The sequence below is a fragment of the Chelonia mydas genome, chromosome 1, assembly GCF_015237465.2.
Source record: "Chelonia mydas isolate rCheMyd1 chromosome 1, rCheMyd1.pri.v2, whole genome shotgun sequence".
Taxonomy (NCBI): Eukaryota; Metazoa; Chordata; order Testudines; family Cheloniidae; genus Chelonia; species Chelonia mydas.
The window spans coordinates 136,356,831-136,382,661 of record NC_057849.1 but is presented as its reverse complement, the minus strand read 5'-3'; the positions used below and the strand labels follow the sequence as shown (position 1 = coordinate 136,382,661).

Sequence of the window (25,831 nt, the reverse complement as noted above, 5' to 3'; positions counted from 1 at the left end):
GATGCAGAATTCCAATCTGTATCACTTCTACTCGTGCTTTGGAACATTTCCAGTAGGAGGAGGGAAAAGAAACATCCTGGAACATAGTGGAGTTTGCTCAAAATAATGCAGGTATGAAAGGAGGATCTCTCCTTTTGTATTTAATATGGTCTCCTTCACAGATTAAAACCAGACAATGATGAGAGGATAAAGTGGCCTGCAATAGCCCTTCCTGTTGGGTTAGATGCTCTTCCAAACACCACCACCGGAGGCTGTAGCTTAAAAAATTAACACTGAGGGCAAAGCAGTTGAACATGGGAACTTTTCCACTGCCAGCCCACTGATCCAGTTGACCTGTTCCTGATGGTTTGTAAGCAAATGTATCACCAGGTACATCAGTGATTAACTCAGGGCAATCTGGAAATTTAAAAAAAAAAAAAAAAATCATAGGACTGAAAACAGGCCATTTCACCCCAAATGCTGCAGATAAGCAACTGGTATATTTTAAAAGGCATTTGGAAAAATTTCTTTCGTTTAATATCAGATGTGGTTGTCACATTCCAGCTGTTTAGATTTTTAAATCATTCTTGGCAGACATCCTATGATAGTACAGCTTTTTCTACACACACAAATTGCACCAGTTTTACTAAAATTGGTTTTAAACTGATTTAGTCAAAATTCACACACAATAATTTACAACTGGCTTGAACTGATTTAGCTTAATTTGGTGACCAAACTTCCTGTGTGTACAACCATTGAGAGTGAATTAAGCTACATTGCTATAAGCCAGTTGGAAACCAATGTAAGTGTGTCCACAGAGGGGCTGGCACTGGTTAGACTCATTTGATTTTTTTTAAAACCGATTTTAGTTAGCCTACGTCTACATTAGCGTGCTGCGCTGTAACTCTCCTGTGTGGCCGCTGTAGGTGCGAACTGACAAGGTACCTAGTTCATGTTTCTATAGTCCTCTTTAAACAGGCTGCAAAGAGGATCGGTACTGCTAACACAATGGCTAAGAGGAATTACTGGAGTTGTTAATAGGTGGAACTTGATGGCTAGGACTCGCTCATTTGCCATGTGAAATCAAGTACAGTATTTAACAAGGGCCATGGGGTCAATATGAAAGTACCACTCATCTGATACATGTTTCTTCCCACTGATTATTGCTCTTTGCATCATTTGAGAACTCAATGTTTCAGCAGCTGATTTTGTGACTATCCTCTTTAAAAATTTCCCAGTTGGAATGAAGTAAATTTTCAGAAGATCTTGGCAGTTTGAAAATGTCCAACTTAAAACACGAAGAGGGGGCAAGCAGCAATTGGAAAGGGCATTCATACCACACAACATAACTCGTATTTCTGCACACTGAATAAATCACAAGATCCACCTCTTATTTAATCAAAACTGTACCCAAGGGGAAGAAAGCAAAGTATTTGCAGATAGACAATAAAAGGGAGTCAATAAACATTAACTGAGTGGCTGATCCTTCAAACTATTTTGTACACTCTGTTCGGCCAGCCTTGGAAAAAGGAAAAGGCTAGCTTAAAAAAAAAAAAAAAAAAAAGATACTTCTTACAAAACAAACATACCTACTGCCCTAACAAGTCCTGACCGTTGAAGCTCCTGGTTCCCACAGAAAGCAAGAAAGATAAAGCACCACCAGCACCAATACTCTAGCCAAGGAAAAGGTATCCGAGGCAAAAAAGGATTCTTACTAACGAAAATGCAACATCTATATTATTTTTAACCGGAACATGGTTGGGCCAAGATTTTCCTAAAGTCCTCTTAAGATACTGTCCTTTTGGGTGCTCAATATTTGGGGATGGGGGGGTGGGGAGAAAGGCCGGTGCCTTAACTTTTGAGAGTCTTTGCCTCAGTGCTCATGGATTAATGCAAGAAACTGCAGAATGACGGAGCGGACTGGAAGTAGAGAGGCTGGCTGCGACCCTGCAGAGTAAGGACCAGTAAACCTGATACAGACCCCTGCTCGCTTGCTTACAGTCTCATGTTTAGTTCAATGGAACCAGGGCTGTTGTGGCAACACATGCTAGGAACAGCTAAACAACAACATTCTAAGCTGTGAGGGGGCCTCACCGTCAATCTCGGCGATCCATCAGAATACTTTCCTGCGCTCATGTTCACACTAACAGCTGGATATATTTTAACTGCAAGACGTGTAAATTTAGAAGCAGACATGCAATAATACATCTCCAGCCCATTTTCACACACAAGCGCAACTGTCACCTAGCAGGCTTTTATTTTAAGTTTACATTCACATTTCTCCATTCACGTGGCTGGCTTTTACACTGTAATGTCGTAAAGTTACATTGTTCTACTCTTTCGTGTGCATTGATTTCAGCCATCAAGACATGGTAAAACTTACAACGAACACTTTTCCATATATCTATATTCAGGCTGGGAAAAATTATGTGACTTTTCCTCACCCAGTGGCAACCAAATTCCCCTGACTTTTAGATTTTATTAAAATCATCATTAGTGTTTACTTTGTGTTTAAAAACTGATCTCTATTTATTTCTAATCATAAAACTAGTCTTTTCTGTGCATTGGACTCATGCCAGAGCATAACAGTGATCTTGTTCTGTCATTTTTATTGAAGATAGTTGAAACACATCATTAGTGGCTGTTCAGAGGCGCTCTCTAATGGTGCTATGGGGCAATATAATTTTTCTTAGCCTGGTCACCTTAACATTTCAGGGCTATAACAAAGATAAACTTGTAGTGCTTTACAGTTTACAGACTTTTGCCAAATCTTCCCCAATAATGAAAGCAATTTATAAATGACAAAATAAACCACAACCAATTACCACATACAAACATTTATTTTGAAGTTTCCATTGTACCCATTTCTAAGAATTACATCATCAAAGCACTTTATGGCAGTGAAAATAGCTCTTACCCCTCTGACTCATCCGTTATTCCATTAAAGCTGCAAAATGTGCAATCCGCTTGAAAAATAGGTTGCTTTTTATTTACTTTTTCATGAAAAGTCAAAAATCAATAACAAAAAACAAAACCAAAAGAAGTCTCCTCCCCCAGCTTTACAGGAAATCTACATCCAATCCTCTCCCGCTTTCCCCAAAATAACTTACAAAGATAGTTTAAAGTTTTAAATGCATTTTAAGCCAAGTGCATCTTTTTTATTTTTCATAATAATAATTATATCTTAAAATTCTAAAAACCCATAATTTACTTTCTTGGAAAGAAGGCAGCAAGCCGTTGCTTTTTGATTGGAAGAATGTGTATCTCCTGGGAGTTCATTTTCTTTAACTTTACACTCCTGTTTTTGATTGGTTTCCTAAGAGCTTCTGCATTATCCCTAGGCTCTGGCTGGTTCTTCACATCGTAACACTGCAGAACAGAGTCCTGGGGCATGTCCCTTTTGAAGGAGAAGTTTTTGGTGGATACTCCCGAGAGGCCTTTAATCTTGCCACAGAAAATAGTGGGCACAGCATCTTTGACAGAGACTATTACTTTGGCAGTCTGCGAAGTGCTCACAATCTCAATATTATTCCCAGCCTTGGGTTCACAGGCTGCTCTGCTCGTCTGATCCACCAGCCACTTTTGCTGCTGTCTCAGGAGCTCGGCCGAATTGCTACCAGTCATTCTGCTGTCGACCTTGGCTGAGGCTTCGTGGGGTTTGGGAGGGGCAAAGGGGACTGTTGCACTGGAGAGTTTATCCATCATGGAATGAGCAGCACTGTCCATCATGGATCCAGAGCACATGGCACTAGCTCCTTCAGCATGGACCCCCGCATTGCCCGTCTTCCTGTAGGAAGCAATCGACAAGTCTAAAGCACCATCTTCAGGGGTGAGCTGGGAACTGACCTCACTTGCCTTTAGCAAGGGCACCGTTTTCATGGAAAGGTCCAGGGCCTCATTCTCATTGCTCATCTTGATGACTGTGTGACGATTCAGCTGGGAAAATTCCCTGTGGTGGATGAAATCAAAGGGTTTAGATTCTTCTTTCTCCAGAGGGGTTTGGGTGCCTTTGCAGGAATACAAGGTGAACAACGGTGGCTTGGGGTAGTCCGGGTTGACCTTGGATTCAGCGCCGTGAGGCACAGGGATGGGGATAGGGATAGGGATGGGGACTGGGACTGGCAAGGGGACAATCACCGGATATGGCACTAGGAGGGTGGCTGGGGGTACCAGTGGAGACAGAGGGGAACTGAAGGCCTGGGGTGGAACAGAGGAGTAATCTGGGGGTGGCTGACAGGGTGATGAACCTAAGGTGCCCTGTGGAGGAAACAAATCCTGAAGAACTGCAGCAAATCCTGGGGTCTGAAACACTGGGGGTAAGATGGGCTCCTGGGTCTGGTTCGATGGTTTCTGATCCAGTAACTGGGGCTGTCCAACTGGGGCAGAAGAACCCTGGAAAAGATTGCTGTGAATGGGATTTGTAGAGCAGGGAGCACCCTGAGGTAACACCAATGGAGAATTTAAATGCTGAAACACATGTTGCTCCAAGAGGACAGGTAGTGGAACTGGACCTTGAGTCGTCATAACATATGGAGTGTTGTTGTTAGGCGCAATCTGAGGGGTGGTGCTCCCGGCTACTTGCAGGTGTATTGGAAGAACCACTGGGCTGTCCCCTAAACAAATTGGCTGGAGCACCGTGGCTGCTACTTTCAGAGCTACCCCACTTTGGGATTCCGCTGGTGGGGTGAGGATCGAAGGGGCTGGGACAGTCACAAGTGGTGAAAGTGCTTTCTTCATCAAGTCTGTGGAGTTGATATTCCAGGCTTCAGCAGTTATCAGCTGAGCGACCCCATTTTCTAGCTTATTGTTAGCTATTGTGGAAGGAGAGCTGGTAACATCCATGGGCAGATTTTGTGTGTCCTTGTACAGTTCCTCCATTTTACAGGACTTCTGAGACTTTGCAGAAATTCACGTTTACATTGCTGTCACCAGGATCCGCATTGGGTCAGGGCTGCCAAAAGCATCTGCATCGACATAGCTTGGCCTGCAGAACAGAAACATACTTTAGGCACTGCATAAATCTCGTTCTTAAAATAATATTTGCAACTGCCTTTAAAAAGCCTATCACATAAAAGCTATAAAATGTTTCCACACTTCAGGGTAACTGCTCCATTATACTGTACACTCTATACATACATACTGTATATACATACAGTACATACATCTGTGAGTGTTATATGAAGAGTTCTGGGGAACTTATATTTAGCTATAAACATAGATCATTTAAAGGCCTAAAGAACTAACTGCAGTCAAAGAAAAAAGTTACAGTACACAGCATAAAAAAAGAACCGAGGCAGTACATTTTACATTTTTAAACAAAGCTTCATGAAATGACAGGGTATGGCACAGTCAAGAGACACTGCACTGTTTAAACTCTGTAAAAAGCATAAAAACAAACTTTCCTAAAAATAAACTTAAGAAATGTTCCATTGTGAAGTTGTGAAGCCTCTCCGTGGATAAAGGCTCCCCACTCAGCCTAAATTAATCATCCTTTTCTTGTCTCTGAAGATCCTAAAATAAATCGGACGATCCATGATACACTACATAGCGCGTTCAAAATCTGCAGTAAACAGCACAACAAAGAGCTATCAGTAGCTCAGCAACACACACACGCACAGGACTGTGTAGTTTGGCAGTTTCGTTTATTTAACAACAATGTTTTTTTTCCCCACTTAAAAAAAATAAAATAAAAAAAGAAAAACCTAAACCCGGCACTCACCTCCTGCTCTAGAGCTAGACGACAGTAATATGAACCAGTAAACTTATTAATAAGCTGCAAAGAATAAAAATTAAAGCAACTTTAAATTTATTTTGACAAACTAATCCCTTATCTTAACTAAGCAAATGTTAATAAGCTTAATAAGAAGTGCGGAGATCTTTTCCCTTTATGAACCTAGAGAAATTTTTGCATATTTCTTAAAAAGGCAGTGAGCTCACTGAATGCTCTCTCCCCCATGGAAGCTACCATATGCAAAACTTCTCTTTAAGATCTCTTGATACAGTAGTACAGAAGAAAACAAGAAGGTGATGCTCCTAAACTGTTCCATCCTGTGATAATAACTGCCATGGAAACTTGTCTATATTTAACTCTGTTACCATGGGGAAGTAGAAAAGCACCCCAAATTTACATTTCCAGGTACGTTGACCTGCATTTTACTGCCTAAAGTTATATCTGCATTATTGTTCATGCATTTGTTAGGCTGAACAGTTCAGGAGGTTTTCTCCCTTATTTGTTTCAGTCCTGTTTCTTATTGAGATAAAATGAAGTTAAATGTAACTCCACAATTTGACATCTTAGCCCTGGTCTACACGACAAGTTTAGGTCGAATTTAGCAGCGTTAGATCGATTTAACCCTGCACCCGTCCACACAATGAAGCCATTTTTGTTGACTTAATGGGCTTTTAAAATCAATTTCTGTACTCCTCCCTGACAAGAGGTTTAGGGCTGAAATCAACATCGCCAGGTCGAATTTGGGTTAGTGTGGATGCAATTTGACGGTATTGGCCTCTGGGAGCTATCCCACAGTGCTCCATTGTGACTGCTCTGGACAGCACTCTGAACTCAGATGCACTGGCCAGGTAGACAGGAAAAGCCTTTTGAATTTCATTTCCTGTTTGGCCAGTATGGCGAGCTGATCAGCAGAGGTGACCATGGAGTCCCAGAATCACAAAAGAGCTCCAGCATGGACCGAACGGGAGGTACTGGATCTGATCACTGTACGGGGAGACGAATCCGTGCTATCAGAACTCCGTTCCAAAAGAAGAAATGCCAAAATATTTGAAAAAATCTCCAAGGGCATGAAGGACAGAGGCTATAACAGGGACCTACAGCAGTGCCGAATGAAACTTAAGGAGCTTAGGCAAGCCTACCAAAAAACCAAAGAGGCAAACGCCCGTTCAGGGTCAGAGCCCCACACATGCCACTTCTATGATGAGCTGCATGCAATTCTAGGGGGTGTCCCTACCACTGCCCCACCCCTGTACATGGACTCCTGCAAGGGGGGAGTCTCACGCAACAGGGATGAGGATTTTGGGGACAAAGAAGATGAGGAGGAGGGGGAGGTTGAAGATAGCGCACAGCAAGCAAGCGGAGAAACTGTTCTCCCCGACAGCCAGGAACCGTTTATCACCCTGGATCCAATACCCTCCCAACCTGGGCTCCCAGACCTTGAAGGCGAAGGCAGCAGCTCTGGTGAGTCTACCTTTGTAAATATAATACACGGTTTAAAAGCAAGCGTGTTTAATGATTAATTTGCTCTGAAGACTTGGGATGCATTTGCGGCCAGTACAGCTACTGGAAAAGTCTGTTAACGTGTCTGGGGATAGAGTGGAAATCCTCCAGGGACATCTCAATGAAGCGGTCCTGGAGGTACTCCCAAAGCTTTGCAAAAGGTTTCTGGGGAGGGCAGCCTTATTGCCTCCTCCATGGTAGGACACTTTACCATGGCAGGCCAGTAGCATGTAGTCTGGAATCACTGCATAAGAAAGCATGGCAGCGTGTGGTCCCGGTGTTTGCTGGCATTCAAGCAACATCCGTTCTTTATCTCTCTGTGTTATCCTCAGGAGAGTGATATCATTCATGGTCACCTGGTTGAAATAGGGGAATTTTATTCAGGGGACATTCAGAGGTGGCCGTTCCTGCTGGGCTGTTTGCCTGTGGCTGAAAAGAAATCATCCCCGCTTAGCCACACGGTGGTGGGAAGGGGTGAAGCGATCATCCCAGAGAATTGGATGTGGGGGGGGAGGGGGAGGGGGGGGTTGTGCTGCACATTAACCCGAAAACATCAGCCCCTCCTCTTATATGGCCAGTGTGTCTTTTTCAATTTTAATCTCCCTTTTATTCCTCCCGCAGCTGCAAATGTTTCAATGCTGCCACTAGCATCTCCGTCCCAGAGGCTAGCGCAGATAAGAAGGTGAAAAAAACGCACTCACGATGAAATGTTCTCTGAGCTTATGAAGTCCACCCGAACTGAAAGAGCCCAGCAGAATGCGTGAAGGCAGACAATGGCAGAGTCCAGGAAAAGCACAAAATGAACATGAGGACAGGAGGAACGTGCAAGAGGATAGATGGCTAGAGCAACAGAAGAGGTGGCGGCAGCACGATGAGAGGCGGCAGGATGCAATGCTGAGGCTACTGGAGGATCAAACTGATATGCTCTGGCGTATGGTTGAGGTACAGGAAAGATACAGACCACCACTGCAGCCCCTGTGTAATCAACTGCCCTCCTCCCCAAGTTCCATAGCCTCCTCACCCAGATGCCCAAAGATGCTGGGGGGGGGGGGGGGGCCCTCCGGGCACCCATCCACTCCACCCCAGAGGACTGCCCAAGCAACAGAAGGCTGGCATTCAATAAGTTTTGAAGTGCAGTGTGGCCTTGTCCTTCCCTCCTCCCCTCATCCACCACCCCACCCGGTGCTTCCCTCCTCCCCCACCACTCCCGGGCTACCTTGGCAGTTATTCTCCTATTTGTGTGACAAATTAATAAAGAATGCATGAATCTGAAACAACAATGACTTTATTGCCTCTGCAAGCGGTGATCAAAGAGGGGAGGAGAGGGCGGTTGGCTTACAGGGAAGTAGAGAGAACCAAGGGAGCAGGTTTTCATCAAGGAGAAAAACAAATGTCACACCGTAGCCTGGCCAGTCATGAAACTGGTTTTCAAAGCTTCTCTGAAGCGCAGCGTGCCCTACTGTGCTCTTCTAACTGCCCTGGTGTCTGGCTGCGTGTAATCAGCAGCCAGGCGATTTGCCTCAACTTCCCACCCCGCCATAAACATCTCCCTCTTACTCTCATAGAGAGTGTGGAGCACACAGCAAGCAGTAATAACAATAGGAATATTGGTTTCGCTGAGGTTTAACAGAGTCAGTAAACTGCACCAGCGTGCTTTTAAACGTCCAAACGCACATTCTACCACCATTCTGCACTTGCTCAGCCTGTAGTTGAACAGCTCCTGACTACTGTCCAGGGTGCCTGTGTATGGCTTCATGAGCCATGGCATTAAGGGGTAGGCAGGGTCCCCAAGCATAACTATAGGCATTTCAACATCCCCAACGGTTATTTTCTGGTCTGGAAAGTAAGTCCCTTGCTACAGCTGTTCATACAGACCAGAGTTCTTGAAGATGCAAGCGTCATGTACCTTTCCCGGCCATCCCACGTTGATGCTTGCCACACCATTGAAAAGTACTCCTTTCGGTTTATGTATCGGTTTATCTATCGCCCCACCACAGTTAGGGAATCCCACTGCAGCAAAGCCATCCACTATGACCTGCACATTTCCCAGTCACTACCCTTGATAAAAGAAAAGGAGTACTTGTGGCACCTTAGAGACTAACCAATTTATTTGAGCATAAGCTTTCGTGAGCTACAGCTGTAGCTCACGAAAGCTTATGCTCAAATAAATTGGTTAGTCTCTAAGGTGCCACAAGTACTCCTTTTCTTTTTGCGAATACAGACTAACACGGCTGTTACTCTGAACTCTGTACCCTTGATAGCAGCAGCTCAGTGATTGTGTTGGCTACTTGGATCACAGCAGCCCCCACAGTAGATTTGCCCTCTCCAAATTGATTCCTGACTGACCGGTAGCTGTCTGGTGTTGCAAGCTTCCAGAGGGTTATCGCCACTCGCTTGTGAACTGTGAGGCCTGCTCTCATCTTGGTATTCTTGTGCTTCAGGACAGGGGAAAGCAAGTCACAAAGTTCCATGAAAGTGCCCTTACACATGCAAAAGTTTCGCAGCCACTGGGACTCATCCCAGACCTGCAACACTATGCGGTCCCACCAGCCTGTGCTTGTTTCACAGGCCCAGAATCGGCATTCCATGGCATGAATCTGTCCCATTGCCACCAGGATGGCCAAACTGCCAGGGCCTGTGGTTTGAGAGAAGTCTGTGTCCATGTCCTCATCACTCTCGTCACCACGCTGCCATCGCCTCCTCACTGCTTTTGCAGGTTCTGGTTCTGCATATACTGCATGATAATGTGTGAGGTGTTTACACTGCTCATAACCGCTGCGGTGATCTGAGTGGGCTCCATGCTTGCCGTGGTATGGCGTCTTCAGGAGAGCAGAGTGGCAGCGGAAGCGGTTGTTCAATGACGATGGTTTGGAGACCTACTGCACCGTCTGCTGCCAGGACACAACAGCTGAGTGGGCTGCACGCTTGCCGTGTTATTGGGAGACAAGAGCAGCCGAGCAGAGTAGCAGCGAAAGCAGCCCTGCGAGACCACCAGGAGAGCAGAGTGGCAGTGGAAGCAGTGGCTGACGACCCGCAAGGTGGATTCATGAGAGCAGGAGAGCAGAGTTGCAGCGGAAGCGGGAGCCCATGACAGACAACATGGAGAAATTCGCTATAGAGACAAGAGCAGGAGAGCAGAGTGGCAGCGGAAGCGGTGGTTGGATGATGACGGTTAGCAATCCAACTGCACCATCTGCTGAAAGCAATATGGCGCTCACATGGAAAAAAGGCGTGAAACGATTGTCTGCCATTGCTTTCACGGAAGGAGGGACGACTGACGACGACATGTACCCAAAACCACCTGTGGCAATGTTTTTGCCCCATCAGGCATTGGGAGCTTAACCCAGAATTCCAATGGGCAGTGGAGACTGCGGGAACTGGGGATAGCTACCCACAGTGCAACGCTCCGAAAGTCGACGCTAGCCTCGGTACTGTGGATGCACTCTGCCGACTTAATGCGCTTAGTGGGGACACACACAATCGACTGTATAAAATCGCTTTCTAAAAATCGACTTCTATAAATTCGACCTAATTTCGTAGTGTAGACATACCCATAGGGTCTGATCTACAAATGCTTATGCAAATGAGTAACCTAAACCATGTAAGTAGTTTCCCTGACTCAATGAGCCTATTCATGAGTGTAAATTTACGCACATGTGTAAGTTTTTGAAGGATTGGGGCCATAATGCACAAGCTAAAAGGGAATATAATAAATCAAAGCTTGGCGAAATTTGATTTTTTATAATTTTGACAGATGATATCAATATTTATTTTTAAGCATTTTTTCCAATTTGTATCCATTTAGATCGGAAATTATGGGAAATGCCTAACAATTATTTAATGACAGTAGATGTTGAGATTCAAAAAGTTAAAACTTAAAACACAAATTGTCATCATCACATGTCAAAATATACAAAGTAAATAGACTTAAATCAAACTTCAGTAAGTTCTCAAGTAGCATTTTTCTTACTTTGCCTATATGTACATTTTGATTATTATTGATGGAATATTTTTTCATTGTGAAATCAACATTTACCAATAAAAATCTAATCCTTCCAAGACCAAATAAAACATATCCAACGGCTAAAAAAAATGACCAAGACAGAAAAAAATAAAAATTAAATTATGATCTCACTGTCCTCTCCTGTGACTTAAATCTTTGTATTGGGATGTAAGTATCACAGTGTGTTACACTACAAATATGTGAGTGGCCAATATTTTAAGGCTGGCTGAATAATAAGACCATAATTTATCAAACGTTTATTTTAGTAACAAATTACTCTGTTATTTTCCCCTCTTACTCACCTAGTTTCTAGAACCGAGAGAATAATTTATGAATATTCTTATTTCATTACATTCTTTGAATCGAACATCCACATATACAGGGTGCTGTGTTTTTTGATTATTTGCCCAGCTCTAGATAAAGCAAATTAAATAAAAACAATTATTGAGATTTTTGCTTTCCAAACAGAAAAACCCATCAGTGATTCAAACTGTAACAAATGTGCTTGAAACTAACAACAAAATCAGGCCAGCCTGTTTTTGGAAAGTAAAGAACAAACATTTCTAAAAATAAAGATAATGCAGGTAACGGCACTTGGCAAGTTCAAGTTTTCAAAAACCAAAACCTTCCTGTTCATGTTAGTAAATTAGAAAAATCCAGGAAAAGCATCTCTTTTTTAAAGCTCTGTTCTGCTCTGTTTTTAATTGTCACTTTCAAATTCCTTACCTACTGTATTTTCCACCCGTCTGGTTGCTTCTCTAAATGTTGGCATGCAGAAATGCATTTTGTATCCTTTGCAAATTAGTTCAGATTTCTCTGATTTTTTTATGTATTTTAAAACAGAAATTTCTGTGGTTTCATGGGAAATGATGATCTTGTAAGGGCAGAAGACGACCTTCTATTCCTCTGCCAAGTTCAATTGACATTGAAAAATAGGGAACACAGGGTGAAAATTACACTACAGACGTGATGACTTAGCATGCCATACATACAGACTCCAGGAGGGAAACAGGGATAACTGCAGGAGATGAAAGTATAAAACATCATAAAACCCCACACTGCTGCCTTAAAATGTTACAGGGCTGGAGGCAGAGGACATAGCTAGACAGGGAAAGAAGACCTCATGTATCATAATCTGACACCTTGGAGAAAAGGCTAGGGATATCTTTAAACACGCTCAAATACTGTTTTCTATGCTGAGTCCTGTGTGTCTCTATTTTGTTGAAAATATTTCTGGCACTGCTTGAGGGTTCTGGCTTGTTAGCAACAGAGATGCAGAACTGTGAGAGGGGGAACTGCAAAGGGGAAAGAGGGGGAGGCGCTGTGTGTTTTTAAACTATGTTAAATGATAAAGTAGGGGTTGTATTTTTTTTTCATTTTTGTCTCTCTTGCTAGTGGGCAAGGGTGAATGACAAAACCCCCAAGGGCAGCTATAAAACTGATAAGAATCGTTTTCATTTCACAGCGTTGCCACCTCTCAATTTTATGCCAACTCTCTCAGCGCTTGGAGTCAGGGGATTATGGGAAAAATGTCAGCTTTCTTTTTTAAAAAGAAAAAGGATGCTTCTAGCCCTTCAGGTTGTGGAGAAAGGCTTGAAAATGTGACCCCTAAAGCTCCAAAAATACCAGAAGGCCAAGCAAAAGAACCCCAAATTTATTATTTTTACAATCTCATGATTTTGGAATGCCTGGGGTGGGGGCTCCTGTTGTTCCTGCTTGGCAAAGCGCTAAGCAGGGGCATGCATTGTAGCTATTCATGCGTGGGGTTGGGAAGGAAGGAAGAGGCAACCCCTCATCAAAAAAGAACCACAGGCTGGGGCAGAACAACAGACCAACTTTCATAACATCTGGCAGCAGCCAAGAGGACAAGGGAGGAGTAGAACAGTGGACACCACTCCAACTCTACCTCAGCCCTGCAACAGCAGCTAGGAGTCAATGGAGCCTCTAAATCAGTGTCTATGGAGAGTTCTCCGGCAGGAGTCCTGGCAGCAGCAGGGTTGGCCTTCTCTGCAGGGTTTTGGACCTTGTTGGCAGTCTTCCCCCATCTTTTGCATCAGTCCCTGGCTAATAGGAGTCTGGTAAATTTTTTCAAGTCCTGCATTAGAGGTATGCTTAAATGCCCACTGAAGGCAACAGAAAGGGCCTGATCCAAAGCTCCCAAGTCTATCTGTGTATTTTCAATTCAAGACAGTAAATCAAAGACAGCAGAGAGAAAGCAAGCTCTCATATACAGGTCTATTTAAGGGTTTAAACACTGACCAGGTTTGCCAGAACTGGATAATGGCAGCAGCCCCCAAAATCAGAACTGCATGCACACAGATTTAGAACGGTAAAAAGGCACAATCTCAAATTCTGCTGTCCTTATAACATGATGTGCTCTGCCAACATTTTTCTCCTATGCACATTAACTGTAAAGCTGCTAGAAAACTAAACCTATGCTCTTCCTCTCCTTTACACACGTGTGGAAAGATAGCTTGCTTATTTCTATGACAGTTTGTTCTTATGTACGTGAGCACAGCAGAGAATAGATGTAAAATGTATTATCATATTTCACATCATCATATAAAACAACATGCAAACAATACATAACAGTCTGACAAACATTGTTTGGGTTTAAGATATGATAGTAGAACTATCCACTGTATCTATCAAAAGTAGAACTGTCCACTGTACTGTTCATAATATTTTTCCCTTCTGACCTACAAGCCAATCCAACTAGACAATTGCCAATATCAGAATATTCACTTATAGAAATCAAAGGATTTATTGGGGCACTACAAGTAACAACTCCAGCAAACACATGCAGGACTAAATCTTCCTATAAACCTCCTGACCAGATACAATGATGTAATATCAAAACAAGACAGCAACTTAATCCTAAAATAAAGATACAGCACTACCTATCGGTGGAGGTGCAGTCTACACTAATCATTACATTTTATTTAAAATGTGTATATGTACTGTGAATGCAGAGTTGAAGAGATCCTGGAACCAAAGGAGAATTTTTTTTAAAGGACCATCTCCCCTTTAGACTGTACTCCTTACTAAGGGATCCAAAATGTAATTGAAATTCAGAAGAGTAGCTCAGCTACTTTTTCCAACTTTAATGCTAATACTCATATTTCCCTCTGCATAAAATTGGAGTGGGTTAAAAAAAAAAAAGACTTCTGGGAGAAACCAAGACACTAGGACTTGCCACATGGACACTACACAACACCTCAACATCATAAATTTATCAAGACTACCCATTACCAGGGATGAATTATCTGTACTTGCCAAGGGACTGAACTTCTCCCACAACACAAAAACTGATACTATACTAACATGTGGAGGACTAAAATAAATTTTTCTCCAACTCTACCACAAAAAATTCTTTCACAACAAAGATGACACCTCTCACAATTACCACGTTCCCACTGACAAGTCATTAAAAAAAAAAAAGAATCACCTGACTAGACACCCTCCAACAGACAAAACCATTCAGTTGATCGTTAATTATTTTTTGCCTGAAGCAATCAATGTAACAGTAAAATCCATAACAAACATCACATCCACCTCCATCTCTCCATCTTCACCTCCACCAAAGCTATACAGTCCCTGAAATCCAACCACCAGCTACTCATCAAACAGCAGACAAAGGAGGCGCCATCATAGTCCTCAACCATGATGACTATGTCAATGAGACTAACGGACAACTCTCTGACACCACCTACTATAAAGACCTCAAAGAAGAGCCCGCACCACAATTCGCACAGGACTTTAAAGATATCATCAAATCCTTCCCCCAAACAACTCCAAGAGAAACTTTACAACATTATCTGCCAGGAATCTAGCCAGGAACCTTCTACATGTTTCCCAAGATACACAAAAAAGGGAACCCAGGCAGACCCATCACATCTGGCCATGGCACTCTTACTGAAGGACTATCTGGGCTCATAGAAAACATCTTAAAATCATTCACCACACAAAGGCCAGCTCCCTCCAGGATGCAACTGACTTCCTCCAGAAACGCTGTAACATTAACAACCTCCCTCAGAACATCATCCTTGCCATCATGGATGTCACCTCTCTATACACCAACATCCCACGCAATAATGGCTTCAGTGTCTGCCTCAAATATCTACAAGACAATGGACAACCCTCAGATATCCACACCAAACACATCGCTACACTCACCCATTACAACTTTACATTCCCCATATACCAATATCTTCCTGACCCATCTCTAGAAAAAAAATACTGGAAAAATGCACCACAAAACCAATGATATACCTAAAATATACTGATGATATTTTCATCCTCTCGACAAATGACCTAAACTCCGTCATAAATTTCCATCACAACTTCAGCTACCGCCACCCACCCATCAAACTCTCTTTGGAATGCTCCCACACCAGCATCAATTTCCTAGACATCGTGATTAGCTTCAACAATGGAACGCTACAGACATCTATATACAAGAAACCCACAGATCACCACACCTACCTTCACAGATCCAGTCACCACCCCAGACACACCAAGAAATCTGTTAGCTACAGCCAGGCACTCAGATAATTCAGAATATGCTAAGTGGAAGAAAGTCCAGGATACACACCTTAAAACACTTAAAACAACCTGCACAAAACAAGGACATTCCACCAGAGAGGTAGATCAGATCATAGCACAGGCCACCCAAATACCTGAGAGAACCTGCATCAAACAATTACAGCTCATACCTGCTGGGGGCCACATCTTGAAAAAAAATCTTTCATAAACCCCCTCTTCTGGCCTTCAAACAAACCCCCAATCTCACCAAGCTCGCCACAGACCAGGACACACCAATTCAAAGCAACACCAGATCCTGTCATCACAACAGATGCAAAACCTGCAGACGTATCTCCATGGCTACAATGATCAACACCTCATACAATACACCTTTCAAGATCCATGGGTCCTACACGTGCCTATGACAACATGTGTTGTACCTCATCCAGTGCATCAAATTCCCCAATTGCGTGGGTGAAAACAGACAATCACTATGGTCTCAAATGAACTCACACAGAGAAATGATAACAGACAAAACACACTATCACTCCTAGGCAAACACTTTTCACAAAACAATCACTCTATATCTGACCTCTCAGTCCTCATCCTCAAAGGAAACCTGCACGACACCTTCTACAGATGAGTCTGGGAGCTTAAATCCATAACTTTGCTAAACACTAAACATCATGGACTCAATGGAGACACTGGTTTTATGTCTCATTAGAACAATCTATAACTCCTTAGTCTATTGACAGCAGAGATGTTAACTGCCCACCTCATCCTGAATGGTCTCTTGCACCATGTGTTGACTTCTTATGCTTAACAATCTGTTCCAACTTGTATTTAATTGTGACACTCTAAATACCGTTCCCAGACTTGAACAGCTGTGTAGCTCAAAAGCTTGTCTTGTTCACCAACAGAAGTTGGTCCAATAAAAGATATTATTTCACCCACCATGTCTCTTTCATTAAATAACCCTTAAGATTTAATTTCATAGAATAATTTTTTCAGTGTTCATGTCACAGACGGCCTATTTAATGTACATATTATAAAGCTGCAATTTAATACAAGTGAGTGAAATCTTAAAATTTCCTCTTACCATCTACCAAGCTTCAGTGCCAGAAACTGATTTGATTTCACTTACTGGTTTAATATTTAATTTATTTTTGTTTTAATGTAAAACAAAACTCACAGCACTGAAAATAGACCTATGTTAAATACTGCTAGGTTCCCCCTGGGATGGTGATAGGAGTTAAGTGCATAGGACCATGCAATGATGTATGTTATTTTATAGGAAACTACATGTTAACTACATGGAAATCCCATTTAAAAGAGTGGTGATTAATTCTATCATGTCAGCACTTATGTGCCATAAGATGGAACCACAGAATTTGTCTCTCTAAAGCCATTAAGCCCAGCTTATCCTTCTAGTTTACCTGCTTGTATGCACCACGTCTTGTACCTTATCTCATTATTAATTATTTATAGAGCATCCAAAGTGTGCTAGGCATTTTACAGAATAAATTTAAAGAGCGTCGTGCTGTGAAGTGTTTTGCTTAGAATCGTAGGCCTCAATCCTGCAATTGAGAGTGCATGGGCACACTAATCGGGCTCTGCGCAGGCACAGCAATGTGTCTGCACAGTGTCAATTGTTGTGGTTAAGCTCTTTTGGGACAGGACTGCCTTTTCTGATTATGGACCAAGACTCCACTGTATAACCAGGTGTTACCCCAATACAAACAATAAAATGGAAGGATCAAGGATCAAAACTGGTTAAAAGATAGGAAACAAAGGGTAGGAATAAATGGTCAGTTTTCAGAATGGAGAGAGAGGTAAACAGTGGTGTCTCCCTGGGGGTCTGTACTGGGACCAGTCCTATTCAACATATTCATAAATGATCTGGAAAAAGGGGTAAACAGTGAGGTGGCAAAATTTGCAGATGATACAAAACTACTCAAGATAGTTAAGTCCCAGGCAGACTGTGAAGAGCTACAAAAGGGATCTCACAAAACTGGGTGACTGGGCAACAAAATGGCAGATGAAATTCAGTGTTGACAAATGCAAAGTAATGCACATTGGAAAACAATCCCAACTATACAGCTGTTACCACTCAAGAAAGATCTTGGAGTCATTGTGGATAGTTCTCTGAAAACATCCACTCAATGTGTAGCAGCAGTCAAAAAAGCAAACAGAATGTTGGGAATGATTAAGAAAGGGATAGATAATAAGACAGAAAATATCATATTGCCTCTATATAAATCCATGGTACACCCACATCTTGAATACTGCGTGCAGATGAGGTCGCCCCATCTCAGAAAAAATATATTGGAATTGGAAAACATACAGAAAAGGGCAATAAAAATGATTAGGGGTATGGAACGGCTTCCGTACGAGGAGACATCAATAAGATTGGGACTTTTCAGCTTGGAAAAGAGACGACAAAGGGGGAATACAATAGAGGTCTCTAAAATCATGACTGGTGTGGAGAAAGTAAATAAGGAAGTGTTATTTACTCCTTCTCATAAACACAAGAACTAGGGATCACCAAATGAAATTAATAGGCAGCAGGTTTAAAACATGCAAAAGGAAGTGTTTTTTCACAGAATGCACAGTCATCCTGTGGAACTCTTTGCCAGAGGATGTTGTGAAGGCAAAGACTATAACAGCATTCAAAAAAAAAAACTAGATAAATTCATGGAGGATACGTCCATCAATGGTTATTACCTAGGATGAACAGGGATGGTGTCCCTAGCCTCTGTTTGCCAGAAGCTGGGAATGGGTGATCGGGGATGGATCTCTTGATGATTACCTGTTCTGTTCATTCCCTCTGGGGCACCTGGTGTTGGCCACTGTCGAAAGACAGGATACTGGGCAAGATGGACCTTTGGTCTGACCCAGTATGGACGTTCTTATGTAATGTAACATTATGTGGGACAATAACAAACAAGGTGCTTGATGGGAAAGAAGATGAAGACAGACAAGTCCTGTACTGAACTCTACATGGGCAGATCCTTGTGCCTACACGGAGCTCAGTGCAGGATTGGAGACTTACACTGTAAGCTTTATTCAAGAACAATGTGTTTTCTTTTAGCTTTGTGCACCATCCACCCAATGAAACTATGGCAGGATCGAAATAACTAACAACATTAATCAGTACTTCAGAAGCCTAAAGAGCAGTACAATTGCCAACCCTAAGGGCTCAATGCTCATGAGTCTGACCACATAGAATGATGAAAATTGGTTTTTAAAAAAGAGTGAGATCTCAGAAAAAAAATCTGGGGCACTTTTTATTTGCTTTCTGGTATTTGAGCCTGGAGGGTTACCGTTTTCAAGCTTTCTTCCACCACCATGAAAGTTAGAAGCTTTCATTCCAAAAAGTTGAGATTCTCAAATAAGCACATGACTCTAGCAGCTGGGATTACCAGAAAAACACCAAATAGCACGAGATTCACAATAACATCATGAGAGTTGGCAACAGTGGACATGTAGGGTTTTCTTTTAATACAGGGGTAGGCAACCTATGGCACATGCCAAAAGCGGCACGCGAGCTGATTTTCAGTGGCACTCGCACTGCCCGAGTCTTGGCCACTGGTCTGGGGGGCTCTGCATTTTAAATTTAATTTTAAATGAAGCTTCTTAAACATTTTAAAACCCTTATTTACTTTACATACAACAGTAGTTTAGTTATATATTATAGACTTATAGAAAGAGACCTTCTAAAAACGTTAAAATGTATTACTGGCACGCGAAACCTTAAATTAGAGTGAATAAATGAGGACTTGGCACACCACTTCTGAAAGGTTGCCAACCCGTTTTAGTATATGCAAAGCACTATACATAAAAGCAAAATTATAAGCCCTGATTTCAGTAGAACTGCAAGGTGAGTAAATTATAGCAGAATTTGGACCAGAATAGTCTTTAAGGCTTCAGAGCTCAGGAGCTATAGTTACAGGGGAGAAAAATAGCTTAAGCCTGTTGCTCAGCCTCACTAATACCATTGCCAGTATTAGCCTGGGTTGTTCAGTCTTCACTCCAGCAGAACTCCTATGGAAATTAGTCAGTAAAATTCTGATTTCAGTTACACCAGGATACACTGGGAGTAACTCCACTGTAGAATTATTCTGATTTACACAGATATAACAGACCAAAAACTGTTCTAAGGATCATAGAATCACGTCCACACATTGAGTGTGTCTACACTGCAGTCAGAGGTGTAACTCCAGTACGTATAGACATACCCAAGCTAACTTTAATCTAGCTAGCGTGAGTACCAACAGCGGCAAAGCCAAGGCAGCAGAGACTTGCTCAGGTAGCTAGCCCATGCTGAAGTACTCAGGGTCCTGTGTACACTTGTGCAGTCCATGCTGAAGCCCCCACTGTCATAGCTTCACTGCTCTTGGGACTCGTGCTATCTATGTTAAAGCTGCAATCATAGCTCCTGCTGTCAGGCAGACATATCCATTATCAGCTATCTCACCTATTAAAGTCATCCTCCCATAAAGGTCCTCTCTCTCTCTCTCTCTCATAAAAAATTATGAAGACACACACTGACAAAAGCAAGAAAATACAACATTAACACTGGCACCCCTCATCTGACGGGGATGATTTATTTATGTGCATTTGGGATGGGGTTTTGGTGTGTGTCTTGTTTTTCATTTCTGCCCCTGTTCCGATATTTAGCAGGCCTTGTTGCTTACATTTAGTCTGTGTTTAATGACCCAGTGGCTTTCATTTACATGGGTGCCCTATAAATACAAATCGTATTATTTACCTGGCTGGGGGGCTGAGGGCAAGTGCTTTTTAATTTTAAAACCATTAAGGGATTCTTCCGCACCCCCCCACCACCACCCTCAAGTTCTGTAAGTGGCTTCCTGGCTGAAACCTCACATCATCTTCCATCCTGGAATCTTGTGGGGGATTCATTAATAACCCTGCAAAAATAAGGCCTTTATCATGTTGTTATCGACATCAGTTAAAAGTTAAAGAACCTGCAAATATTTAAGTGAACTACAGTCAGAATACTCAGGCTTGGTTGCCTAACTTTAGGCACCTAAAAAACTGGCCCAAATTCAGTCGCGCTTGCCTCCCCAACTTCCCCTCATTTTGGTGCCTAGGCACCTGAACTGGAAAGTTCTGGCTCATCGGTGTCTTTTTCCGATGATGGACTGAATGCCTCAAACAGCAAAAGGAAGAAGGGTATTCAGCTCACAAATAATATTAAATTAATGCTTTCCCCTTCATTTCAGTTTCTCGGAAGCTCTGTTGGACACCCCACCATGCACCATGGTTGCAAGGTCATCACAGCTACAATTTGAGTCCCACTTGAGTATGGAACTAGCATAAGATACGTGCAGAGCCTGATGAAAAGTGTGCAGCCGTGTCTGAATATGCCCGGGGGGAACCAGTTATATTCAGAGATGGTTCTGGGTGACCACACGCTAGCAAAACCTATCCCTGGTCCACAAGATAGATTCAGTGACTCTACCCCAATCTGGAGCAGCTGGGGATATCATTGGGGAGGTACTGTGCATGCAGGACTAAAGGGATCGACGTACCCAAGAATATTTAAAGAGGCTGTGCTCCCCTTACATTGCACTTCTGGCTAATAGATCCAGAACACAAGCATCATCTGGGAGCAGAGTTGGACAGATAGGGCTAAAAATTCTGCCCCTAATTCTACCCAGCAATCAGATTGCTAGGGGAGTCCTCCAGGTGATTGCATTTCCCATCATCTAACAGGGGTATGGAGGAAGACACCAGTTTGGGGGTTTGGTTCCGGCCCTCTCTTCACCTCCTTGGCCCTCTCCAGTCACCCTGGTGACTACTCCTTTGGATCACACAGGGGTTATCAATTGATGTGCATCTTTTCCCTTCTTCCCCTACAGAATGTAAGCTGCGCAACTCATATTCCCCTCCACCCCCTCACCAATATGTAACATTCACCATCCTTTAAGCAGCCTTTAGGCATTGGCACCTGGTGTATTATTTTACTTTATATCGGAGATCAATTATGGAACATGATATGAATGCCATGAAAAGCCCATCTAGAAATACAACTTTGGGGGGATACCAGCTAATAGCAGAAGTCCAGGACTCAGACCACACATCAAATATTTCTTTAATAAGGACTCCTCAACCCCACTTATGTATGTTGCTTTATGGATCCGTCAATGTTTTCATATGTAGGCTATTAACTACAAAGGGGATTGCAGGGGAAGAAAATCATTACAGCAGCAAAAAATTGCATATTGTTGATATTATATTGACTACATAATATGTTTTCAGAAGTATTTCATGCATAAATAATGTAAAGCAGTAGGGGAGTTTTTTTAAACCTTCATATTTCATCTTTATAAAATATTTTGTTTTAGAAACAGTTAAAATATTTTCCTACTTCACAGACTAATAATCTGCAAAGTTTTGGGTTTATTATTATATATTTTTATATATTATATGGTAGTTTAGTGGCATGCCAAGAGTCTACAGCAGTGGTTCTCAAACTAGGGCCGCCACTTGTTCAGGGAAAGCCCCTGGCGGGCCGGGCTGTTTACCGGCCGCGTCCGCAGGTTCAGCTGATCGCGGCTCCCACTGGCTGCGGTTCGCCGCTCCAGGCCAACGTGGGCTGCGGGAAGCAGTGCAGGCCGAGGGATGTGCTGACCACCCTTCCTGCAGCCCCAATTGGCCTGGAGCGGCAAACCGCGGCCAGTGGGAGCTGCGTTCGGCCGAACCTGTGGACGTGACAGGTAAACAAGCCGGCCCGGCCCACCAGGGGCTTTCCATGAACAAGTGGCGGCCCTAGTTTGAGAACCACTGGTCTACAGGCAGTGATCCATTTTGGGGAAGAGGGGAAATTGTTTTTTTCTAATTTAAAAATAAATCAACCCAATTAATTAAATTATTTATTTTTTAAAAGATTCGCCCCACGTCTGAGACATTGGTCTCTGCTCCCAAGGGCAAAGTAGATGAGGTAGACAATGAGTACTGAGACAGGAACAGAACATTTATCTGACAATTTTTAATCTGTAATGAATTTTTATAACCAAATTAAAAAACCCTCAACAACTGTGTTTACAACAGGGACTGTGGCACACCCCAAACTATAATGGGGATAGCACATGCTGCTGTGTTTCCAGATACATTTTCCCTGGCTCAGCTCCATTCATTTACAGTTCTGATAACTGGATGAACTAGTCGGCAAACAGGTACTGTAAAAACATGATGAGTTTGAAATTATTGGAGTTCATCTTGCTACTCCCTAAGGTTCAGGTACCCTCATATCTGTAACATGTTCTAGATCTCGCTATTTCAAAGCCCTAAACCATAATGCTATAAAGGACAGATATATTATAGCTAGGTTTTCCAAAAGAACGTAGAAACCACTTTTTTAGTTTAGTACAGCCTGGGATGAAAAATAGCAATTTGCTTAGCCTGCAGTAGGCAACACATTTGATCTGAAGCTGAAATACTGTATGGAAATCTGACATATTAAGCATGACACATGGAGGAAGAAAATAAATTCACAGACTGTAATTACTGCTGAGTCACGTGTTGCATACATTTTGTCAGGTTCCTTTAACATAACAGAGTGACTCAGAAGTTAACAGCCTCCTTGTTCAGATTTTGAGTTCAAACACCAAAACTGAGCAGCTGATTTTGAAAAATTTCCTAAAGCAATTACAAGGACATCCACTGAAATCAACCTTCCCTTGATGTCTCTTGCGATGTACTGAAGACCCCATTTGGAGCTTGACAAATAAATACTCAGGGACAAAAACTGCTCTGAGCTGCTGGCACAAAGACCCAGCAGATCAAGCTTCTTAAGGATTGCCCTTGCAAAAAGGGGGTCCTCTGATGAAGAGGAGCTGAGAGATGGGCACTTATGTCATTCAGCAGCTGGCACAGACGTCAAGGCTGGTTGTCACAATGGTACCTGGTTGTTGTTGGCAACTGGCATAGGAAGTTGCTCTAATTTATAATGGGGATGTAACTGGCTCTGGGATGGACCCAGGAATGCAAACACATCTTAAAGTCACATTTTACTCCCCACCCACAGCTAAAGATCTGGGTGAAATCCTGGCTCCACTGAAGTCCATGGCAAAATTCCCATTCAGTGGTACCATGATTTTATCCCTGGGCCTTTGGGCCAGATTATTCACGGTCTTCCTTTCATTTGTATTAGTACAAAGTGGTTATAAAATGCTAACAAATCAGGATGACCGCATGTTAAACTCACATAGGTCCTAACCCTGCAATTGGATCCACGTGGATGAACTCTCAAGCTCTTGTGGAGCCCCACTGCCCTTGTCTACACTAGGAAAAATTGGTGTGTTTTACAATAAGATCGCTAACATAATGTAACATCCTAGTGTCATCAGGGCAAGGTGTAGTTTTACCTTGATGTAGCTGATTGAGGTGAACCGCGGGGAGCAAGCCTAGCGAGGAAGGATGGTTCAGTGGTTAAGGCCACCCCTTTCTAGCCTGGGACATGGGAGACCCCGATTCAATTCTCTGCTCCATCACAGCTTCCTGTGTGACCTTGAACAAGTCACTTAGCCTCTCTGGACCACTGTTCCTCAGCTGTGACCAAGTAATAATGGTATTTCCTTAGCTCACAGAGGTGTTGTAAGGAGAACTACATACAGAGTTGCCACTCTAATTTCACAGATGGTAAGCTTGAGGATAACTTGATCCCATTTAGAATCTAAGGAGTTTGAACATGTCTCACAATTTGTCCAAAAATGGTACTCAGTAAGTATCACTTCCTGTTGCAAATTTTTATAGGAACAGGTATTTTGCTTCATCTCAAACATGGTGTGGGTTTGGAATTGTTACTTGCATTCAAACACTAGGGGGTTCCATTCAACTTAGAACAGTGGTTCTCAAACTGTTTTTTTTTCCCACGGACCACTTGAAAATTGCTGAGGGTCTCAGCAGACCACTTAATGATCTTTCCAAATGTTGTTTGTACCGTTAGCTAACTATTGTAAAGCGCTTTGGATAAAAGCACTATGTAAAAAAAAAAAAACAAAAAAAAAAACTTAATAATTAACGTTTTTTGTTCTACAAATAAAAGCACACAACTCATATTTTAATATCAGTAGTCTTACCTTTCTAATGAGATAGATGTGCCCTCTCTCCCCCACCTCAGCAGCCTCCGAGCTGGGACTGGGAAAACGGGGGCGGGGAAGGGTCTCTCCCCTGCCACAGCAGCCACAGAGCTGAGGCTGGGAAGGAGGGCCGTCTCTCCCCCCCAGCCGCAGCCCTGGAGCTGGGGAAAGTCACCTCTTTCTCTGGCCATTGCAGCCCTGCATGTCCCTAATTCCTCCCACCCCCTCTTCTCACCCCACTGCCCCCTCCGACCTACACACTGTTTCCCCCAAGGCCACCACCTCATCTTACATGTGCGTCTTCTCCAGGGTCCAGGCACCGAATTAGTGGAGCCATGCCTGCGCGGCTCCACTAATTAGGTGGGTGGCCCTTCATTCTCTCATGTGAGGCTGCCCAGGTGTGCACCTTAGAGGGAACTATCCACAGACCATCTGAATGGAGTTCGCAGACCACAGTTTGAGATCCTCTGACTTAGAAGACATGGTGAGAAAAAAGAAGCAAGCATCGAAGAGACAAATTCTGAAGAAAAATAATATACAAAAAATCTGTTGTATGTTAGGGCAATTTTCTGTCAGCCTAAAAAAATAGTTCTTGAAGTTTGCTAAACTTCACACACACAAAATGTGTTCACTTGTTTTGGGATGAGATCTTAGGAAGCATATGGAACAAAACTACTACTAAAAATTCTTCTTAGACCTGATATCTAAGCTGCATGATTTTCCTATGGGAAAATTTTTTAAATATTTTTCCTTTTGTAAATTAAAGTCTCCCCATTGACTGATTACTTAGTATCATTTTTATTCATAACACTATAACCTCCAAAAAAGCACAGAAAAATGAGCTGTTTGGAGAACACAGAGCTAAAAAAAAATAAATAAGAGCAAGATTATTTTAAAATCATTTAAAAAAACATGCATTTTGTTTTCTCAGCAATTGATATCCCAAGGTAACATAAGTAAAAAAGGGATATTAATTAAAATGGATTT

At 42.6% G+C, this 25,831-nt stretch overlaps 1 protein-coding gene across 4 annotated transcripts in view; it reads right to left on the bottom strand.

Annotated features, from left to right (window-relative positions):
• Window positions 1-2,800: 2,800 nt before the first annotated feature.
• RAI2 (retinoic acid induced 2) overlaps window positions 2,801-25,831 on the bottom strand; it is a 68,631-nt gene continuing 45,600 nt past the window's right edge. For 3 of the 4 annotated variants that reach the window (XM_037901127.2, XM_043537921.1, XM_043537922.1), the window contains exon 2: window positions 2,801-4,963. In XM_037901127.2, coding sequence (XP_037757055.1) covers window positions 3,187-4,857 — 1,671 coding nt within the window. In that variant the 5' untranslated portion in view covers window positions 4,858-4,963 and the 3' untranslated portion in view covers window positions 2,801-3,186. Of the gene's footprint in view, window positions 4,964-11,515; window positions 11,628-25,831 lie in introns of those variants that run through there. The other variant, XM_037901132.2, reaches the window with a different exon arrangement.